Source organism: Acartia tonsa, chromosome 7 (assembly GCF_053477335.1).
Source record: "Acartia tonsa isolate MP-2025a chromosome 7, ASM5347733v1, whole genome shotgun sequence".
In the NCBI taxonomy this organism is placed as follows: Eukaryota; Metazoa; Arthropoda; class Copepoda; order Calanoida; family Acartiidae; genus Acartia; species Acartia tonsa.
In genome coordinates this window covers 52,481,975-52,501,776 of record NC_137266.1, presented here as the reverse complement: position 1 = coordinate 52,501,776, position 19,802 = coordinate 52,481,975, and the positions used below count along the sequence as shown (strand labels likewise).

General features: G+C 32.8%; 1 protein-coding gene across 1 annotated transcript; it reads right to left on the bottom strand.

Moving 5' to 3' along the window:
* Window positions 1-1,631: 1,631 nt before the first annotated feature.
* LOC145324623 (folliculin-interacting protein 1-like) lies at window positions 1,632-17,907 on the bottom strand. The gene is made up of 5 exons (XM_080167205.1): window positions 17,879-17,907; window positions 13,173-13,224; window positions 12,681-12,770; window positions 2,839-2,894; window positions 1,632-1,724 (listed from the first exon to the last, which is right to left on the bottom strand). The coding sequence occupies exons 2-5, from the start codon at window positions 13,192-13,194 to the stop codon at window positions 1,632-1,634; spliced, it is 261 nt and encodes an 86-aa protein (XP_080023331.1). The 5' UTR covers window positions 13,195-13,224; window positions 17,879-17,907.
* Window positions 17,908-19,802: the final 1,895 nt, after the last annotated feature.

Sequence of the window (19,802 nt, the reverse complement as noted above, 5' to 3'; positions counted from 1 at the left end):
TACATATTCTGATTATTCAGTTCCGACTCTCTACTCAAGTGTTAATGTTATTTTGTCCTACCATTTCAGAGCTTTGCTTTTATGGATGTTGTCATCCTTGTTATTATTCTATTTTAATCATAGATGACTTAAAATGTACAGCTATAATTAAATATAAGATCAAACTTATACATACTTTTTTGTGTGGGGGGGGGGTTCAATGTGGGTTTTTAAAGAATTTTTTATGGGGGGGGGGTATTTTTTCACTTGACCGCCTATATAGAGTTACATTCTAAGATCTTAAGGTTTTATCTATCAATCAAATAAAGCAAAATTAATAAAACATAAGACACAAATATTAGAAGATTAAAATTGACAAAATAATAAGTTTAATTAAAGTAGTTAAACATATAAATAATTTGTGTGTATTTGACTTAAGAATGGTGTTTGATGCAACTAAATAGTTTATTTAAAAATCGATATACAATTACTTGGATGTTGCACCAGTTTTTAGGTACTCTTTAATACATACCCTTCCATTCTACTGGAGGAACTAACTGACCAATAAATAAGGGCAATATAAGCAACCTGAATTGACGAAAAATTGTTATTTTAGCCATCTACAAGTTTCAAGAGAACTTAATTATCTGGTGTAGGATCCAAGTAATAATAAATCCATTACTTAAAAAATAAAATATTCCTAAATTACTTGTTTCTTCGTGTTTAAAGGTATTCTGATATACCAAGGAACATCTAAATATGATTATTAATAATAAGAAAGAGGTTCTCTTTAGTAAGGGTATTATTTATAAAAATAATACAAGGACAGAATTAAAAAGCACTTAAAACTAATAAAGAGATAAAAAGATAAATGGATTAAAGGTAGGTTTACCTAGTAAAATAACTAAAAACATTTATCAAACTTTTAAACTAACCAATAGATTGATAAAAGATAGATTGATAAATAGACAGATATATTAAAGCTATATATATATATTATACCTAGTGAAGTAGCTCAAAACAAAAAGATTACACTTTAAGCCATATAATAGATAAATAGGTGATATATAAGACATTTATAAACCATCAAAACTAATTAATAAATAGATACACTGATAGATAGATAAATGTAAGATAAGTATACCTAGTAAAGTAGCTAAGAACAAAAAGCAGACATTTATTAACCTTCTGATCAGAGCTAGAAATAAAGAAGGGATATTGCAACAATCAAAAAAACTATTCTGCCTCATAAAATAATCAATTTAAGACAAAATATTTTGTTTTAAGCATCTTAATAGAAAACTGCATTTAAAAAAAATATATTTAGTACAATTATACACATTTAAGCCAAGGAAAAATATCAGTGTTTGGTATCTAAGCTGCACTTCTTTTAGACCATAAGCAACTTTGAAAAGTGGCTAATTACCGCTCTAAGTAGATATTAAATCTAGAAGAAGCTCTTTTTTAGTGCCTATAAAAAAAATATAGGCCAACACACAGACTAAATTACCAATGTAAGGCCAGTATACATTTTAATTGACCAATGGTAGGCCTGTAGGACAATATTTATTATAGGCACTATAAAAAAAAACTTCAAACTGCAGCTGCTAATATTAATCCAACAATCCGCAGCTTTATCAATTTGCTGATCCCTAGTAAATATAAGTTTCAGGTGCAATATCCCCTTCCCTGAGAAGCACAGTCTTAGAAAACTTTGGCGGACTTCCCAGCATTCCATGTAGCTCCTAAGACAATATTTTAGTGACAAAGACCAAAGTGAGTCAAAAATCAGCTATGTGACGTCATAAAAATGAGGGATTATCCATCTCTTATTTAGGGGTTTTCTTTCCCACTTCTCCTCTTATCTCCCTCATTTTTATGACGTCACATGCTGATTTTTGACACACTTTGGTCTTTGTTTACTTTAGTTCTGCTGATCATCTAGAGTACCCAAGGGCATCATCCGCTTGTAATGTGATGCAAGACCCACTGGTGGATATTTGGTTTAGTAACATCCAAAAGACAAACAACCCTTTGAGTTTTGCACGACTTTTGTCTGAGAAGTCCTAATTGTGAATGGTAATGAGTTTTGCCTGTTTAGCGTCCGAGGCATTCTCTCATCTTTAAATATTTATGTAATGCACCTGACATAACAGCAGTAGAAACCCTTTTTAACGTCTTTAGTTATGACGGAACACAGTAATAGTGTCTGACTGATTATGACGTAACAAAAAAAATTTGCCAATGAGAGGCCACTATAAATTTTACCATTGGTCAATAACGGCCTCTCATTGGCTGATTTTTTTTGTTACGTCATAATCAGTCAGACACTATTACTGTGTTCGTTATGACGCGATTGAGCCACGTTTGTGAGATACTACTGCTAAAACTGGCGAGTGATATTAGAGACAATATGGATAAATGTTTTGACCGTTACACAGCATTCAGGATTAATGTAATACTATTTAAAGGGTTGGTTGTCTGCAATAGAGATATATTGGGATTGAAAATATAAGACAATGGCCAAAAAATTGATGTTCATCCCCTATGATAATGCACAAAATTTCCATTTCTGTAGTTTGCAATTAGTAGTTGAAACGTTTGGACAATCAAATTAATTAACGGACCAACCAATCAGAAGTCAACGAATAAGGAAACGGTATTTTAAAACATTAGGGACTATTGTAATAAACAGCCCTTGTCACCTTCTATCCTGGTTCTTACATTTCAGACAAACAGACCCTCTGTAGTAAATTATAGGGTAGCTTCGCTACTAATGAAACTAAACCTTATTTCAGAAAAACAGACCATCCGTATTGAATTGTACAGTATCTTTGCTACTAATAAAAAAAACTAAACCTTGTATTGAACTTTGGTTGGGTCATATGAATGTTCTTGCCTTAACCTATCCAAACCTAAACATAATAAACAAAAAATAATACAGTGTTCAGCACATAAATTCGGACGTTTTTTAAACGGACATAGCGTCTAAACTATATACCAATCAGGACGTTTGACCCCACTATAAAAAGCTTAGGTAATGACCTTTTAGCACAAAAAAATCTTTGAACGAAGATGGACCTGTACAACAAGCTGGCCGCGCATATGTACAACAAGGCAGATTCCAAATGCACCGGTGTGGTTTAATCTGGATTCTCGACTAGGGCCCACTAAATCTGACCTCAGCCCATCTGTAGGTTAGGTAGAGTAATGCAACTTGCTGGGGATACTTTTAAATGCATAAGTAAGACACTAGAAAAGACTAGAGCTATCTATCTGAAATGGCTTGACCGTAATACTCCAGCAAAGTGAAACGGGGCAGATTTTGAGATGTAAAAAACGTCAAAAACCGTGAAAATTCATGAAACTTTCTTGGTTCTTCAATTCAGGGACCCATATTGAACTTTAACACTCATTTTAGACTATAGGTTGCGCTGACAACCCTAGCTGAAACTTCATGCCATTTCTAAAAAAGTAAAGAACGTCGTTCTACCTTAACTGTGGTCCAAATAAGAGCCTCCGTGTCTAAGGGTAGCTTGAAAGTTGGGCTCCTGCGGTTACTCACGTTCCTAAGGAAATGTGGCCTCCCAGCAGCCTGATCTTAATTCAATGGCCTTTTGGGCCTGGGGCTACTTTGAAGCATGCACCAATAGACGTGCCCATAACACAAAGACCTCCCTCATTGCCACTATCAAGGAGAACTACGCCAGCTTGGACAGGTACATTTTGACCTGGACCTGCCAGCGGTTGAGGAGGCGGGTAGAGGCGATGATTGAGGTTGGCCGCCATTTTTTTGAATAATCTAATAGTCATATACCTATTCTGCCTCTCAGTTTTTAAAATTCAATAAAATCTCTAAAATTGACGATTTTATGTTCATTTGTTTAAAAATTTGAATTTGTCCGGATTTATGTGCCGCACCCTGTAAATATAAAAGTCTAGATAATCTATCCCTAAATTGGACCAATAGGAACACAGTTTACTTTACTGGACGAATAGGAACACAGTTTACTTTACTGGACGAATAGGAACACAGTTTACTTTGCTAGACCAATAGGAACACAGTTTACTTTGCTAGACCAATAGGAACACAGTTTACTTTGCCAGACCAATAGGAACACAGTTTACTTTGCTAGACCAATAGGAACACAGTTTACTTTGCCAGACCAAAAGGAACACAGTTTACTTTGCCAAACCAATAGGAACACAGTTTACTTTGCTAGACCAATAGGAACACAGTTTACTTTGCCAGACCAATAGGAACACAGTTTACTTTGCCAGACCAATAGGAACACAGTTTACTTTGCCAGACCAATAGGAACACAGTTTACTTTACCAGACCAATAGGAACACAGTTAAGTTTACTAAGTTTTGGTTCTTGTTGCGAACACACGCACAAATGACCGACTAGATACAACCTGTTTTTATAGATTTGTTACTGGGGACGCTATTATTGTTTACACACAACTATTATACGTTTGTACTTTAAATTTTGTGTGAGTTCTTTGGAAGTTCTTTTTTATTCTCTTGCATTTTTTTAGTGTTAATTTACACAAATTAATTGCACTTTTTTTTCATTATGAGTGATCTAAAGTCTCTAAAAGTCATTGTCGACAAATTAGTCGAACAAGTTAAAACATTGCAAGAAAACTGTGATATGTCAGACATTCAAAGTTTAAAAAGTGACATTAGTGAATGTAGGACATCATTAAATGCACGCGAGCAATACGCGCGCAATTGGTGCGTGCGTATCAGCGGGCTAAGTGTCCCAAGAGAACTCATTAGAACTTACGGGGTGGATGGAGGCTGTATGCGCTACGTATACAACAAATTAGTGAAACCAACGTTGGAATGTTCAACACCCAACAAAGTTGAGGAGCTAAATTTAGATACAGTAGCTCAACTTGATTTTGTTCCTGGCTTGTTTTCTACCCTGGAAAATGCCCATTTTTTAGGCGGACCAACAAAGTCGAGAAAAAACAAAGATTTACTGTTACCTCCTGCAATTATCTGCAGATTTAAATCCCGTTACCTGAGAAATCTGTTTTTAAGGCTGAAAAGAAACCACATGCCTACCCCTACAGACGCCGAGGTTACCAGAGATATTTTATACTATTCTGTGACTCCAGATCTTACAAGATCCAACCATAACCTGCTAACAAACCTAAAACGAGATGCTAGGGTCAAAGCCGCCTGGTCCATCGACGGCCATATTCGATTTTGTCTCCTGGCTAATGATAAAGTTAAATTTGAAGTAAAGGACGTGTTTAGCCCAGTTGAAGAGATTATTGCTTCATGTGCCACAGCCGGCTCTAAATCAGCCGAAAATTTGACTTCAATAGTCAAAAAAAGAGGCACTGATGGCGATAATATGCAGACACCTGACGAGAGTGGAGAGAGTGGCGAGGACAGAGAGATCAGCGGGTCTCCAGGTGGGACAGGCAGCAGGTCTCCTGGCAGGAGGGGCAGCAGGTCTCCTGGCAGGACGGGCAGCAGGTCTCCAGTTCCAGCAGAGATGCGAGGAGGCCAACGACAACCGCCTCCTATTGGCTCACGCAGGGCTGGCACCAGAGCTGTGGTTGATACCAACAAAAAAAAGTGATAAGTTTTCATTTTTTATACCTAAGTAAACACAGATACACAACCCGAGATATTACACATCTTATTATGTTAATAATCTATTTATCTATCTATTTAAAAATCCCATATATAACAAATCTATTTAACATTTCTTACATGAACATTTCAAAAATACATTCTTTGCACTTACTTAATGTCTATATATTTTTATTATTAATATATTTCTTAATTTTATTATTTAAATTTATTTTTATTGTAAAGTTAGGGCCCGCCTTTGGTTTAAATTACTTTTTTTCTCTTAAACAAATTTTCTCTTTAGCACTTTTGCTTTTTAAAATTGAATCTAATTCTTTTCTTATTGCAGGAGCAATGAAGGCGGTGGCGGTGGACGTACGTACCTGGCGTGACTTTTTCCTAGGGCTCAAACATGATCCAGGATGATAACCTTTTAGGTTTGGGTAGTATACTGGCTGATAATAAATTTAAATTTAATACAGTATTTCAAAATGAAAATGGCATTGGAAATGAAGATATTAATATATTTGATTCTCCTTACGAAAATTGCTTTTTAAATTGTGCATATTATAGTGAAGATGAGTTTGCAAATTGCTTTAAAGATACTAAACTTACTTCTCTGCTTAGTTTAAATATTCAGGGTCTTGCTTCCAAGTTTAATAATTTCCAAGAATTTTTGAATGAATTAGCCTGTCACAAATTCTCGTTTGATATTATTGGTCTTCAAGAAATACATTCTATAATTAATAAAGATTTCTTTAAATTAAATGGCTACCATGAATTGATTAACAAGAATAGAGTTCTATCAAGGGGGGGAGGGGTGGGATTTTTTCTCTCTGAAGCTATAAAATATAAAATTCTAGATGAGGTTTCTATTTTTCATGAAATGATTTTTGAATCTATATTTATTGAAACAGAATTACCAGATCAAACTAGGATTATTATTGGTAACGTTTATAGGTCTCCTTCTCCAATAGAAAATATGACTCAAAGTGTGCAACTTGATTCTTTTATTGACATAATGTCAAATGTTGTGTCTAAACTTTCAGATTATAATAGCAAAGTATATATATTAGGAGATTTTAATATTTTTACAAATTATAAATCACCCTACAAGAATTTCGAGCCATGCTAATAGTAGTAGCGCAACGTTAATAGATCATATCTGGACAAACAGTTTAAATGACTTTTATTCATCAGGGATAATAACTACACATATTTCTGATTACTATGCACCTTTTCATTTTTAGAATAATTCTAAAGTTGTAAATAGGCCCAAATTTATAAAAACCAGAAATTTTTCTAATGAAAATATAAATTCCTTTAAGACTCTTTTAGAACAGGCTAAATTTCAAAGTACGTTTAATGAGCAACAAAACCCACAAATAGCTTATGACAAATTTCATGAGATTTTTTTCACCCTTTTTGATGCCCATTTTGAAGAAAAAACTGTTCGCTTTAATATAAACATACATAAAATAGAACCTTGGATGTCAAAGGGTCTTTTAAAATCCAGGCGAACAAAAATAGAACTCTATTCAATTTATTCTAAACACCGTTCAGTTGAAAATAAACAAATTTTTGATAAATATAAGAATCTTTATAATAAACTACTTAGAGCAATGAAGAAACTTCACTATAGTAAGCTACTTATTTCACATCAAGGCAATCTTAAAAAATCTTGGGAAATTATCAAAGAGGCATGTAATACGAGTGGGAGGGCTAAAAATTCTTCACCCAAATCTTTGAATATAAATGGTAATATTATAAATCAAACTGAACTAATTGTTGAAAATTTTAATAGACACTTCACAAGTGTAACTACTAATATTCAGCAGTCAATTCCACCAACCGATCGCCCCCCTGACAGTTATTTAGATGAGGTCCAAGCAAATTTTATTTTCAATCTAACTTCCCCTGAACAAATCATGCAAATTTTTAGCCATCTTGAAAGCAAATCTAGCACAGATTTTACTGGTCTATCCACTAAATTTGTAAAAATAATTTTGCCGCTAATTGCTAAGCCACTAGCACATATTTTTAATTTATCTCTTAGGCATGGTTTGGTCCCCTCTCAATTTAAGATTGCTAAAGTTTCTGCAGTTTTTAAAAAGGGTGGAAATCCTGAAAACCTTAATGATTACAGGTCAATTAATCTATTGTTGGTTTTTAGCAAAATTTTGGAAAAATTAGTTTCAATTCAATTGAAAGACTATTTAAGTGAGCATGACATTATTCACCCTAATCAGTTTGGTTTTCAGGAAGGCAATTCTACAATTCATCCTATGATTCACATGCTTAACAAAATTTCAACTGCAATGAATAATAATGAATATACAATTGGTATTTTTTGCGACCTAACCAAAGCCTTTGATATGGTTCCTGTAGACATAATGTGTAAAAAATTGGAAAAGATAGGAATTAGGGGGTCCACTCTAAATTGGTTTAGAAACTATTTGACAGATAGACAACAATTTGTTTGTATTGATTCAATAAGTTCAACACTAAGTGAAATTACTCTAGGTTTACCACAAGGATCGATACTTGGCCCAATTCTGTTTATAATTTTCATAAATGATTTACCAAAGTCCACTTTATTATATTCTTTACTTTTTTGTGATGACACTACCCTTCTTGCCTCTGGGCCGAATTTAGCAGATTTGGTCACATTTGTAAATTCAGAGTTGCAAAAAGTCTCTACTTGGTTTCGCACTAACAAAATGTCTCTACATCCTTTAAAAACTAAGTTTACTATTTTTCATCCCTCCCCTCATCTAATTCCATGGAATGAAATAGATATCTACATTAATGAAAATAATATTGACTGCCCTTCCCCTAATGATCAACTCATTAGAAAATTAGAATTTGTCAACCATGAATCAGAAATACCTGCTATAAAATTTTTAGGGGTTTATTTTGATCCAGCCCTCAATTTTAGGTACCATATTAAACAATTAAATGCAAAACTTTCAAAATCATTGTTTGTTTTACGCAGATGTCAAAAAATATTATATCCTGAAGCAATGCGATCCTTATATTATTCAACTTTTCATTGTCACTTAATCTATGGAATTATAGCATATTCTTCAACATATGATAGCCTTATTAATGACATCTTTAAGCAACAAAAGAAAGCTATTCGATGTATTTCTAATGCCAAATATAATTCTCACACAGGAATCTTATTTAAAAAGTTGGGTATTTTGCCATTTCCAGCACTTGTGGATTATTTTAAATTAAATTTTATGTATCTCTATATAAAGGATTTGCAGCCTAAATCATTTAGAATAAGCAATTATTGGACTTTGAATCAAGATAGAAATATTCCTTATGCTTTGAGAACTCATGCTGACTTTGCTATACCATTTTCCAGACTTGCACTAATTTCTAGATTGCCTTTTATTTCTTTACCAAAAACATGGAATAAATATGAAGAAATTTTAAAAGATCTAAAAAATAGGCCAAATTATAATTTATTTAAAAAACACTTGAAAAAAACATTGATTGAAAATATTGAAACAAACTGCAACAGACTTCTTTGTCATATTTGCCATTTAAATGCAATTTAAACTTATTGGTTAGAATATTACCTTAACTTATTTTTTGTCATTTTATTATTCTGTGATCAAAATTGTTTTAATTAGAAAGCAAAATTTGCTAGGTCTTAAACGTACTACATCGCCGTCAACTTCTTTTTTATGCTTTGTTGTAATCTTTAAAACTTTTTAACATTTAACCTTAAACCTTATTCTTTTGCTCCTGAGTTTTATAAAAAAAGCACTAAATTTTTAATTTTTCCATTCACTTAAGTACATCTGTATATTTTATATTTAGTTTTTTGTATAGGGCTTGATCCTTTCACCGCATGTTCCTAGGGTTACTAATTAGAAATTGTTGACTTTATAACTTTAGCTTGCACTCTATGTTTGCGTTAGATCCTGCCTCTAGCAACATATTCTTATGTTTATTATTTAGTATCAATGATTTATATAAACTTATGCTATATGTAAATATTCTTAATCTGTCATTATCACTGTATTTTAATATGTTGACTGAAATAAATATTTGATGTTGATGTTGATGTTGAAACTAATAGGAACACAGTTTACTTTGCTAGACAAATAGGAACACAGTTTACTTTGCTAGACCAATAGGAACACAGTTTACTTTGCCAGACGAATAGGAACACAGTTTACTTTGCTAGACCAATAGGAACACAGTTTACTTTGCCAGACCAATAGGAACACAGTTTACTTTGCCAGACCAATAGGAACACAGTTTACTTTACCAGACCATTAGGAACACAGTTTACTTTGCCAGACCAATAGGAACGCAGTTTAATTTGCTGGATCAATAGGAACACAGTTAAGTTTACTAAACTAATAGGAACACAGTTTACTTTGCTAGACCAATAGGAACACATTTTACTTTGCTAGACTAATAGGAACACAGTTTACTTTGCCATACCAATAGGAACACAGTTTACTTTGCTAGACCAATAGGAACACAGTTTACTTTGCCAGACCAAAAGGAACACAGTTTACTTTGCCAGACCAATAGGAACACAGTTTACTTTGCCAGACTAATAGGAACACAGTTTACTTTGCTAGACCAATAGGAAAACAGTGTTTAATTCCGACCATATTATTGGTTAGAAAATGTACACATTTTGGCATTTAACGATTAAAAATTATATTAACAAAGAATGATAATGAATTTTCCAGTGTGGCTTTGAAACTAATTAATATCCGCACGATTAGAACCGGTTCTCAGCCACACTGAAAAATTATGTATAGCATCGTATTACAAGGAATTTTCTACGAATATTGAAATAAAAATCATTAATAGCCCCCTCAGGGTTGGCATAGGCGTCCAAGGGGGGGGGTAATGGGCCATTTGGCACCCCCAAACGATTTTGGGGGTGCCGTAGGCACCCCCAAAATTTTTTGAACAATACCCCCCCCAAAAAAAAATTACCCCTACCTTGGGGGTGCCGTAGGCACCCCCAATGATTTTGGGGGGGGTATTTACCCCCCCAAACCATTTTGGGGGGGGTAATTACCCCCCCCCAAAATAAATGTTCTTTAAAAAAATTTTTTGGGGGGAGGTATTTACCCCCCCCCCAAATTGAATGTTCTTAAAAAAAAATTTTACTGAAAATTTTTTTTTTGGGGGGGGGGATCTATGATGTAATTGTAAAGCACTGAAGATTCCATAAAATAGATACCTAACTAAATTAAATATTTCATTAAATAATGAAAAAGAATTTCTATAGGCGATTTCTTTTGGGAGGATGACAGGGTGTCTCAAAACTAGTTATAAAACTTACCAGGACCTATAAGACGCTTCACTTTAAAGTATAATCATATTGGTTCATTGGTTAGTGAGTTAATTATTGTATTTTTATGTTCTAAAGAATGAGATACTACTATATATATTTGAATAGTAGTGGCGCCCTTAGCATCTAAGAACTCGTGTTTTCTAAAGGGTAAAAAGGGAGGAGAAAAATAGCCTAAAACCACTCAAAGGATTGACCTATAATAGTGTGGAACCATCATGGGATCTATGTGAAGCTTTCCTAAAAAGGAGAACTCAGTATTAAAAGTAATGAAATCTGAAGCTATAGTCAAATAAACCTTACTTACTACTTTATGTTATAGGATAGTACTTATTAACTTAATAGATTAGGTAGGTGCTTTTTTTACATAATTAAATTACCCCCCCCAAAAATTTTACCCCCGGGGTAAATTAGTTTGGGGGGGGTAATTACCCCCCCCAACAGATTTGGGGGGAGTATTTACCCCCCCCAACAGACTTTAGGGGGGGTAATTACCCCCCCCCAATCAAATTTTACACCCGGGGTAAAAATTTTGGGGGGGGTAAAAAAAAATTTCGGCGCGCTTCGCGCGCCATTTTACCCCCCCCAAACACGAATTACGAAGTGTTTGTTGTCAGCAAATTGTAATTAAATCTCAAGATGCTAATATTTAGAACAAACTATTTGTATCTTTAATTTATTTATTGCATCGTACTATAGATAGCTATCCGCGGATATTAAATTATCCTATGGATTTTAAACTTGGCATGGTAATTCCTGTTTAGGTTAGGTACAATTTAGAAAACGTAGCATTTCTATAATCATTACCAGAAAGTCTGTAAAGAATATTGATTCCTATGACATTTAGGCACAATGCTGTAAGGGAAGAGTCTCTGAAATCAAGTCTTAAAAGTAATGTGTCTATATTAAGCAAAGCATGCTGTATTTCAGTAATTTTATGAAAGATTTTTCCAGTATGAATACGAAACAGATTAACATCCGCTGGACTAGAACAAATTCTCAGCCATACAGAAAATCATGTATAGAATCATATTACAGACAATTTTCTATGAATAATAAAATAAAAATTTTTTAAAATAATACCAGTTTTGGTCAACCCGGACCTTCGGTCAATCAGGGCTACCCTAACTGGTTTTAGTCTTATTATTTTTCCGCGGAAGGATGTCTATAATACAATGCAATAAATAACTAATGCATTCTGATTGGTTGAGCTTGAAAGTTGTTATCCTTGCTTAATAAATCCTAATATATAAAGTAGTAAGCTTTTTTTGTCTGTACCAAAGGATCTCGCTAACCACTGAACCAATATTGTTCTCCTTTACAGTGAAAAGACTTATAGGTCTCGGGATGATTTTAGGCTATTTTATTTTTATAAAAAGTCTGGGTATGTGTGGTTTTGGGCTATCTTTCTGCCCTTCCATATTACTTCGAATAAGAAACCCCTAGATGCTAGGGGCGCAGACGCTAGTAAGTAGATAAAATGATAAATACAGATAAATTTAGAAAAAAAGTGAGAGAAAAGGCAGGAGTCTATAGGGATAAGACATTTGCCGATAAATTGATTGTACATCCCCATTGATATTACACATAGATTACAATTAGTGATTGAAACGTTTTGACACCCAACTTAATAAACCAACCAATCAAAATTCAATAAAATTCACCAAAGCCAACAAATAAGAAAAGACACACTTACACACAGTCAGACAAGGATGACAACATCCATAAAAGTGAAGCTCAACAAAGCCGGAAGGAAAAAATAAATCACCTTTGACAACTGGTTTCTTAAGAATATTGAATCCCGCCATCGTACCAGGCATCACTGTGCTAACCCATCCCAAATGGTGGGTTAATACCCCTAAAAGCATAGTGAAATATAATAGTCAATAAAGCTTTTATCTAAGTAACAGGATGTCTGACACTTATGATCCGACTAACTACTGGACCGATATGATTCTTTCAGCCTTAATGGTTTGATTAAAAGGGATAAAAGATAAGATAAGATAATGTTAATAAGAATCAGGAACTATTAGAGAGGGAGGGGACATTGGACTGTAAATTATACTCGTCCCCTCAGTACATTAAAACTTTAAATATTGTTATTGAAGTTTTATTAGTTGGTTTCTAACTATTACTGTCAAAACTGTTTAACCATTAATATTAATCTACAGAAGGGGTAATCTTATTTATCATTATTGGGGATGTATACTAATATATCACCCATTGTCTTATCCCTTAATATCCCTGCCCTGCATATTACCTGTCAAAAGTGTAGAGAACATAAAGTTCTTTTCTTTTGTATTCAGTGTTCTTAAAATTTTACACATTAATCACAGGGAGGGAGGGGATAATGGGCTGTTTATTACACTAGTCCCCAAAGCTTTGCAATAAAGATTTCTTATTTGTTGGCTCAACAACTTTGGGGACTTTTATTTTTGATTGGTTGGTTTATTAAGTTGAGTGTTCAAACGTTTCAACCACTAATTGTAATCTTGAGAAGGGGTAATTTTGTCATCATTTGGGGATGTACACCAATTTATCGGCCATTATCTTATCCCTTAAGACACCTGAATGAGGTAAAAAGTAAAACGAATTAATAAAATATTCAAATATTAAGGATAATGTTTTCAGTAAAATTTAGAAACTCAAATTTTAACCAAATATCCTGTTAAAAAGAATTATTAATTTATATAAAAACAAGGATGACAACATCCATAAGTAGCGAAGCACAAAATTTCGTGAATGGGACTGACGGTCATTGTTGTTTTCTTCAAACGACGGGAAATTTAATTTTGATATCTTTAACTTAAAAAATTTTGAATATCGATTAATAAACACCAAAGATATGGGGGAAAATGTAAAAAATATAAAAATAGCCAAAAACCTGCAAAAAGGCAGTCTGACCGTCATTGTTGATTTCTTCAAATGAGCGGAAATTTAATTTTGATATCTTTAACTGAAAAAATTTTGAAAATCGGTCCATAAACACCAAAGATATGGGGGAAAATGTAAAAAAATATAAAAATAGCCAAAAACCTGCAAAAAGGCAGTCTGACCGTCATTGTTATTTTTTTCAAAGGAAGGGAAATTTAATTTTGATATCTTTAACTGAAAAAAGTTTGAAAATTGGACCATAAACACCAAAGATATAAGATATGGGGGAAAATGTAAAAAATATAAAAATAGCTAAAAACCTGCAAAAAGGCAGTCTGACCGCCATTGGTGTTTTCTTCAAACGACGGAAAATTTAATTTTGATACAACTAACGGAAAAAATTTTTAAAATTGGACCATAAACACCAAAGATATGAGGAAAAATGTGGAAAATAAAAAATAGCCTAAAACCTGCTAAAAAGCCGTCCGACCGCCATTGATGTTTTATAGTTAATTGTGCTCCTTAATGATGGGAATGTTGTCAAAAAATTTCAGCTTTCTATCTTTTATAGGAGCTGAGTAAATCCCATTTCCCCCATAGCGTTACGGACTGACGGACGGACTGACGGACTGACGGACTGACGGACGGACTGACGGACGGACAAAGTGAATTATAGAGTAGCTTCGCTACTAACAAAGTGAATTATAGAGTAGCTTCGCTACTAAAAATGGTACTCCATACAAGATTTTATTTATTTAAGATTAGTTGAATTAAAAAAAACTGTACAGAATAGAATTAATCAACCAATTACTGTTCAATAAAACTACACAAAATTTTTAAAGGATGTCTAAAGAACGTGTTTTAACTTTTGTTATTTTAAAAAGATGCCTGGTCTGTGTTTTTAGTAATTAGTAGATGTAAAATGATCCATAGAATTTATATTTACCAATTGTTTTTTTTTTGTAGACCTCTTATTTTTTAATTAATTTAAGTTTTTTTTAAAAATTAAGTTGGTTTTAAGGTAACAAAACACAACAAAAAAGAAAAATATTGCCATTATGCACAAAAATAGTAAGATATTTAATTTAACACCTTACTTTTTTATTTCTGTTGAATAATTATTTTAAAAATCTATTTTGTTTAACCTCATTGAATCAAAACTTTAAACTTTGCTCGTCACAAATGGGTTAAAAAAACTAAATTACTCTTCTGTAGGTTGAAATTATTGACTCAAAAGTTTGGACACTATTAGTTTGTAATCAACCAATTACTGTTCAATTAAAGTACTCAAAATTTTTAGGCTAGCTGATAAGATATTGTGATTATAAAACTTTGGGTACTATTGTAATTTACAGATCATTTTACCCTCCTTTCCTCCAAGAACTCTATCTGAATGTAAATTTTCTATTTTAAACCCAAAATTTAATGCTTTTATTTCTAATTTGAAGTGGAAATTTGATATTATAATTTGATATTTTTAAAATTACTTAAGAACAAAATATCAAGAGAAGCATAAAATACTAAAGAGTCAAATAAACCATCCGAATATTTGAAGAATCAATTTATGCAATTCAAGGAAGCGGGGGAGGGGGGGGGATGTAGGTAATAGCACTCCCCCTCCCCCCTCCAACCGCCCTTTTTAAATACAAATACAAATGACAGGTTGATTTTTTTACTTAAAATTAATGCCAATAAGAAATATAGATTTATAAATTTAATTTTTATAATTCAGATAGCCAAATCAAAACAAGGATGACAACATCCATCGAAGTAAAGCAAAAAAATATGAAAAATATCATTGAGGAGAATGTTGACAAAATCAGATGTCTAGTTTTAATAGCAGCTAAGTAAATCTCATTTCCTTTATTCTTTCTATAGGAATCCTTTTTCATTTAGTTCGTTTGTAAGTTTTAATAAATTTTTTTTAGGTGTGGGGTATGGTATGTAAAAGAGAATTATCCCCTAGACAAATTCACCAACCTTTTTTTTTCATGTCCTACCTCCTTTTATAGTACTACTAGTACATAAGCAAAACTTATGTATATCCTAACATAAGAGTAGTAGTATGTTTGTCTGTCTGTCTATTTGTATCAAAGTATCTCGCTAACCTAGAAGCTCTAGTGGCGTAGCCGCTAGAATCTAGATATCTTTACCATCTATAATACAAAGTAGCTTGATGTCTGTCCGTCCATCTATCTGTCCATCCGTCTGAAGCTTAAGATCTTGGTAACCACTGAACCGATTAGATTCTACTCTTCAGGGTATATACCTATTGGTCCCCTGGTGGTTTTAAGCTATTTTCTTGAGGGTTGGGACACCCCCTACCCCTCCAAAAATGTAAATTCCCCCCCCCCAAAAAAAAAAAATTTCATATTTCTTTCTAATTTTAATGTTTTTTATGTTTTTATATATTTTTATTAATTTTTATATTTTTTATACTTTTTTATATTTTCTTTATATTTTCATTTATTTTTCTTCTTTTAAATTTCTTTTCTTCTTTTAAACTTTGTTTTATCAAATTCAAAAAGATTTTGAAAACTTCCCTCTCCTGTGGGGGCAAAGCCCCAAAAAGACTAATGGCAAAGAAATTTTAAAAAACAATAAAAAAAAGAAAAATTTTAAAGGTTTTCAATAATATAAATCAATATAAAAAGTTATAAAGAGTTATAAAATGTTATAAAGAGTTATAAAATGATATGCTAATGTCGTATGGGTGAGTTGCACCTGGACTGAACAGTCAACTTGTCAACTCAAGGCCAGACTCTTGGTCCTTCACCTCATACCCGTGGTACAGTACATTACAGACAACCAACTCTCTGTGATGCACGACCTTTGTCTGAGAAGTCCTAACTGTGCATGGTAACGAGTTGCGCCTGTTTTGGGCCAAGGCATTCCCCCCACTCTAACTATTTACGTCGCGCATCTGACATAGTAGCAGTGGGAACCATTTTTAACGTCTTTAGTTATGACGCGGTGTCGGACCGAGATTCGAACCTAACACCTTCCCGACGACGAGCGGATCCGCTACGTGTTGAGCCACGGTCGCGGGTCATAAAATGATATAAAGAGTAATAAAATGTTATAAAATACAAAAAATATCTAAAAATATGTAAACAAAATTTTTAAAATTCTCCCCTGAACCTTCAGACATAAAGCCCCTAGAGGCTAGGGGCGAAGCCGCTAGTATAATATAAACCAATATCTAAAGTTATATAAGAAAAATAAGAGAAAGAGCAAAGGAAACATTCACAGGGATATAAAGGGATAAGACAATAGCCGATAAATTTATATACATCCCACATGATGATAATACACACAAGTATCCCTTCTGTAGATTACAATTAGTGGTTGAAACATTAGGGCACTCAGCTTATGAACAAAAGTTGTTGAGCTAATGAATTTAAAAAATCTTTTTTTATAAAACTTTGGGGACTAGTTTAATACACAGCCCATTGTCCCCTCCCTCCCTGAAACATTCCTCTGCTTGTTAGAATAAATTTAAATATTTACAAAATTTTACATATTTAAAATATCTTTTTTCAAAAAGGATATTATTTTACAAGAATATAAGGTTCTTGAAATAGTGAATCCAGTAATTCTATCTAGTGGGAGTCTCCCCCCCCCTCCCTCCCCCCAGAATCAATGGTATTTTGGGCAGGGAGAGAATGACTTTAGACTGTGTTTTGGGGCAAATTATTAGTTGCATGTTAGGTTCATTACATAGTTCATGATACAATAAAAAAATCACCCTTTGAACAAAAATTTGAACACTACTATTTATAGCCAACCAATCAAAATTAATAAAAGTAAATTAAGTTTTTGGGTATTGTCAATTTTTTTAGGTTATTTTAGGCTAGGTTATGTAAATGTTAAAGTTTGCCATGCAGAGTTAAGGCAATTGGCCCCGCAGGTTTAGAGTCTCCCACAGAGGCTAGAAATAGGAGAAAAGCTACTGTGAAAATACGACAAAACGCCCCTTAAGAGGAGATGTCACAAAACTGACAATGCCCACTTCATGTTTTTTCTTTCTTTTCATTGCTGCGTTAAATCGTAATTGTCCATATTTTGATTATTTTGAATGTGTAAATTCCTGTGTAGAAAGCAGAGATCGGAAACCAGTTTCTCCTACATTCACCAGTACAAACCAATTTATCTATTCATCTATCTATCTGTCTATCTATCTATCTATCTGTAGAAAGCTGAGATCAGAAACAGTTACTCCTACAGTCAGTAGTATAAATCAAGATAGATGGATAAATAAATGGATGGACAGATAGATAGATACAATCCAACTTATACAGGAGTTATTTTAAAGGATTTTGCTAGCTTTTAAATAAAAAATTAATAAAGAGGAAATAAGAAAGACAGACACTAAGCTATACAGACAGACAGACCATCGGGCAGACAGATAAACACAGACAGACACTAAGACAGACAGACAAATAAACAGACAGACACTAAGAAAAACAAACAAACAGGTAGACTAACAGACACAAGGAAAGACAAACAGACAAACAAATATAAAATCACTGAGACAAACTCTAAGACAGACAGACAATTAGAGAGAATGATAAACAGAAATACAATCAGACATACTCTAGGACAGACAAATAAAGAGACAGACATCCTGTCTCTTTTTGAAAAGAATTTTTATAATCTTATAATAATTACTATTTTTAGAAACATAACCTACGCATTCAGCTTTTTAGAAGCGACGCTTTTTTTTATAATTAGGCTATATTCGTCCTTAAGTCTAGACATTAGTCTGTAATGGTTAATCATTTTGGTTAATTTAGGCATGTTAAAATTGTCCTGACTATTTAAAACTTTATGCACAATTTAGGAAAGTTCCATTAAACAACTTCTTTAAAGTCCTAAAACTGTAAACATGTCATTAAACAAAATCCTGTAAGTTTATATATAATTTTATGTAAGTGTAAGTTTTGACACTCTACAAGTGTTCAAGTTCATTTGTTCTACCGTTTGTTTCAGAGCTTTGCTTATAAAGATGTTGTCATCCTTGTTTTTAAATAAACCTAAATTTGAATCAATTAGAGGCTAAAATATAAAGGTACTTTAAAACAAAAATAATTTTAAATTTTTGTTTTTAAAGAACTCATCTTGAACAGGGATATAAAGGGATAAGACAATGGCTAATAAATTGATGTAGATAACCAATGATTCATACACAAAATTACTCCTTCTGTAAATTATAAGTAGTGGTTGATACGTTTGGACTTCAAATTAATGAAACATACATAAGTCCCCAAATTTGATAATCCAACGAATAAAAAAGTTTTATATAATACTTTGGGAACCAGTGCAGTGTAACAAACAGTCCAATGTCCCATCCCTCCCTCCATCTTGAATATTGTTTTAAAATAAAGTTTAGAAAATATAATTTTCAAAGAGAAAAGTTGAATGTATTTTCTAGTCTTGAAAATTCTAAACATACAAAAATGCTAATAGATAGATAAATATGAAAGTTATTAAAATAGATAAATAAAAAAAGTTAGATAATATTTTTTGAAAGATCGATAAAGAGATAAAAAAATAATCTATGGTAGAATGATGTCTATCCGATGTATCAGTTTACCGCTAGACCGATTGGGCTCTACTCTTCAGAGAATATAGTTGGTCCTGTGGTGGATTTAAAACCTTAAGTTTAGAGGCTAGGGTCGAAGTTTATAGATACACTGATAGATAGAAATATAAATAAGCGAATAGATAATTGAAAGATAGATACAGGAAACAAAGATAGATTCATAAAAAGACAAATACATACTTAAATTAATAGATATATAGATTTTTAAATGTACAAAAAATATAAACAGATAGTTGATAGAAAAATGATTTCATATTGAATAAATAGACTGACAAACAGATAAATAGAAAGATAAATGATAAAAAAGATAAAAAAGATGGATAGATAAATTGGTTTTCCTGAGCCGAATGTAGTTCATTTTCTTTTACACAGAAATGCCAGGCTGATAGATAGGTTGATAGATATTTATAA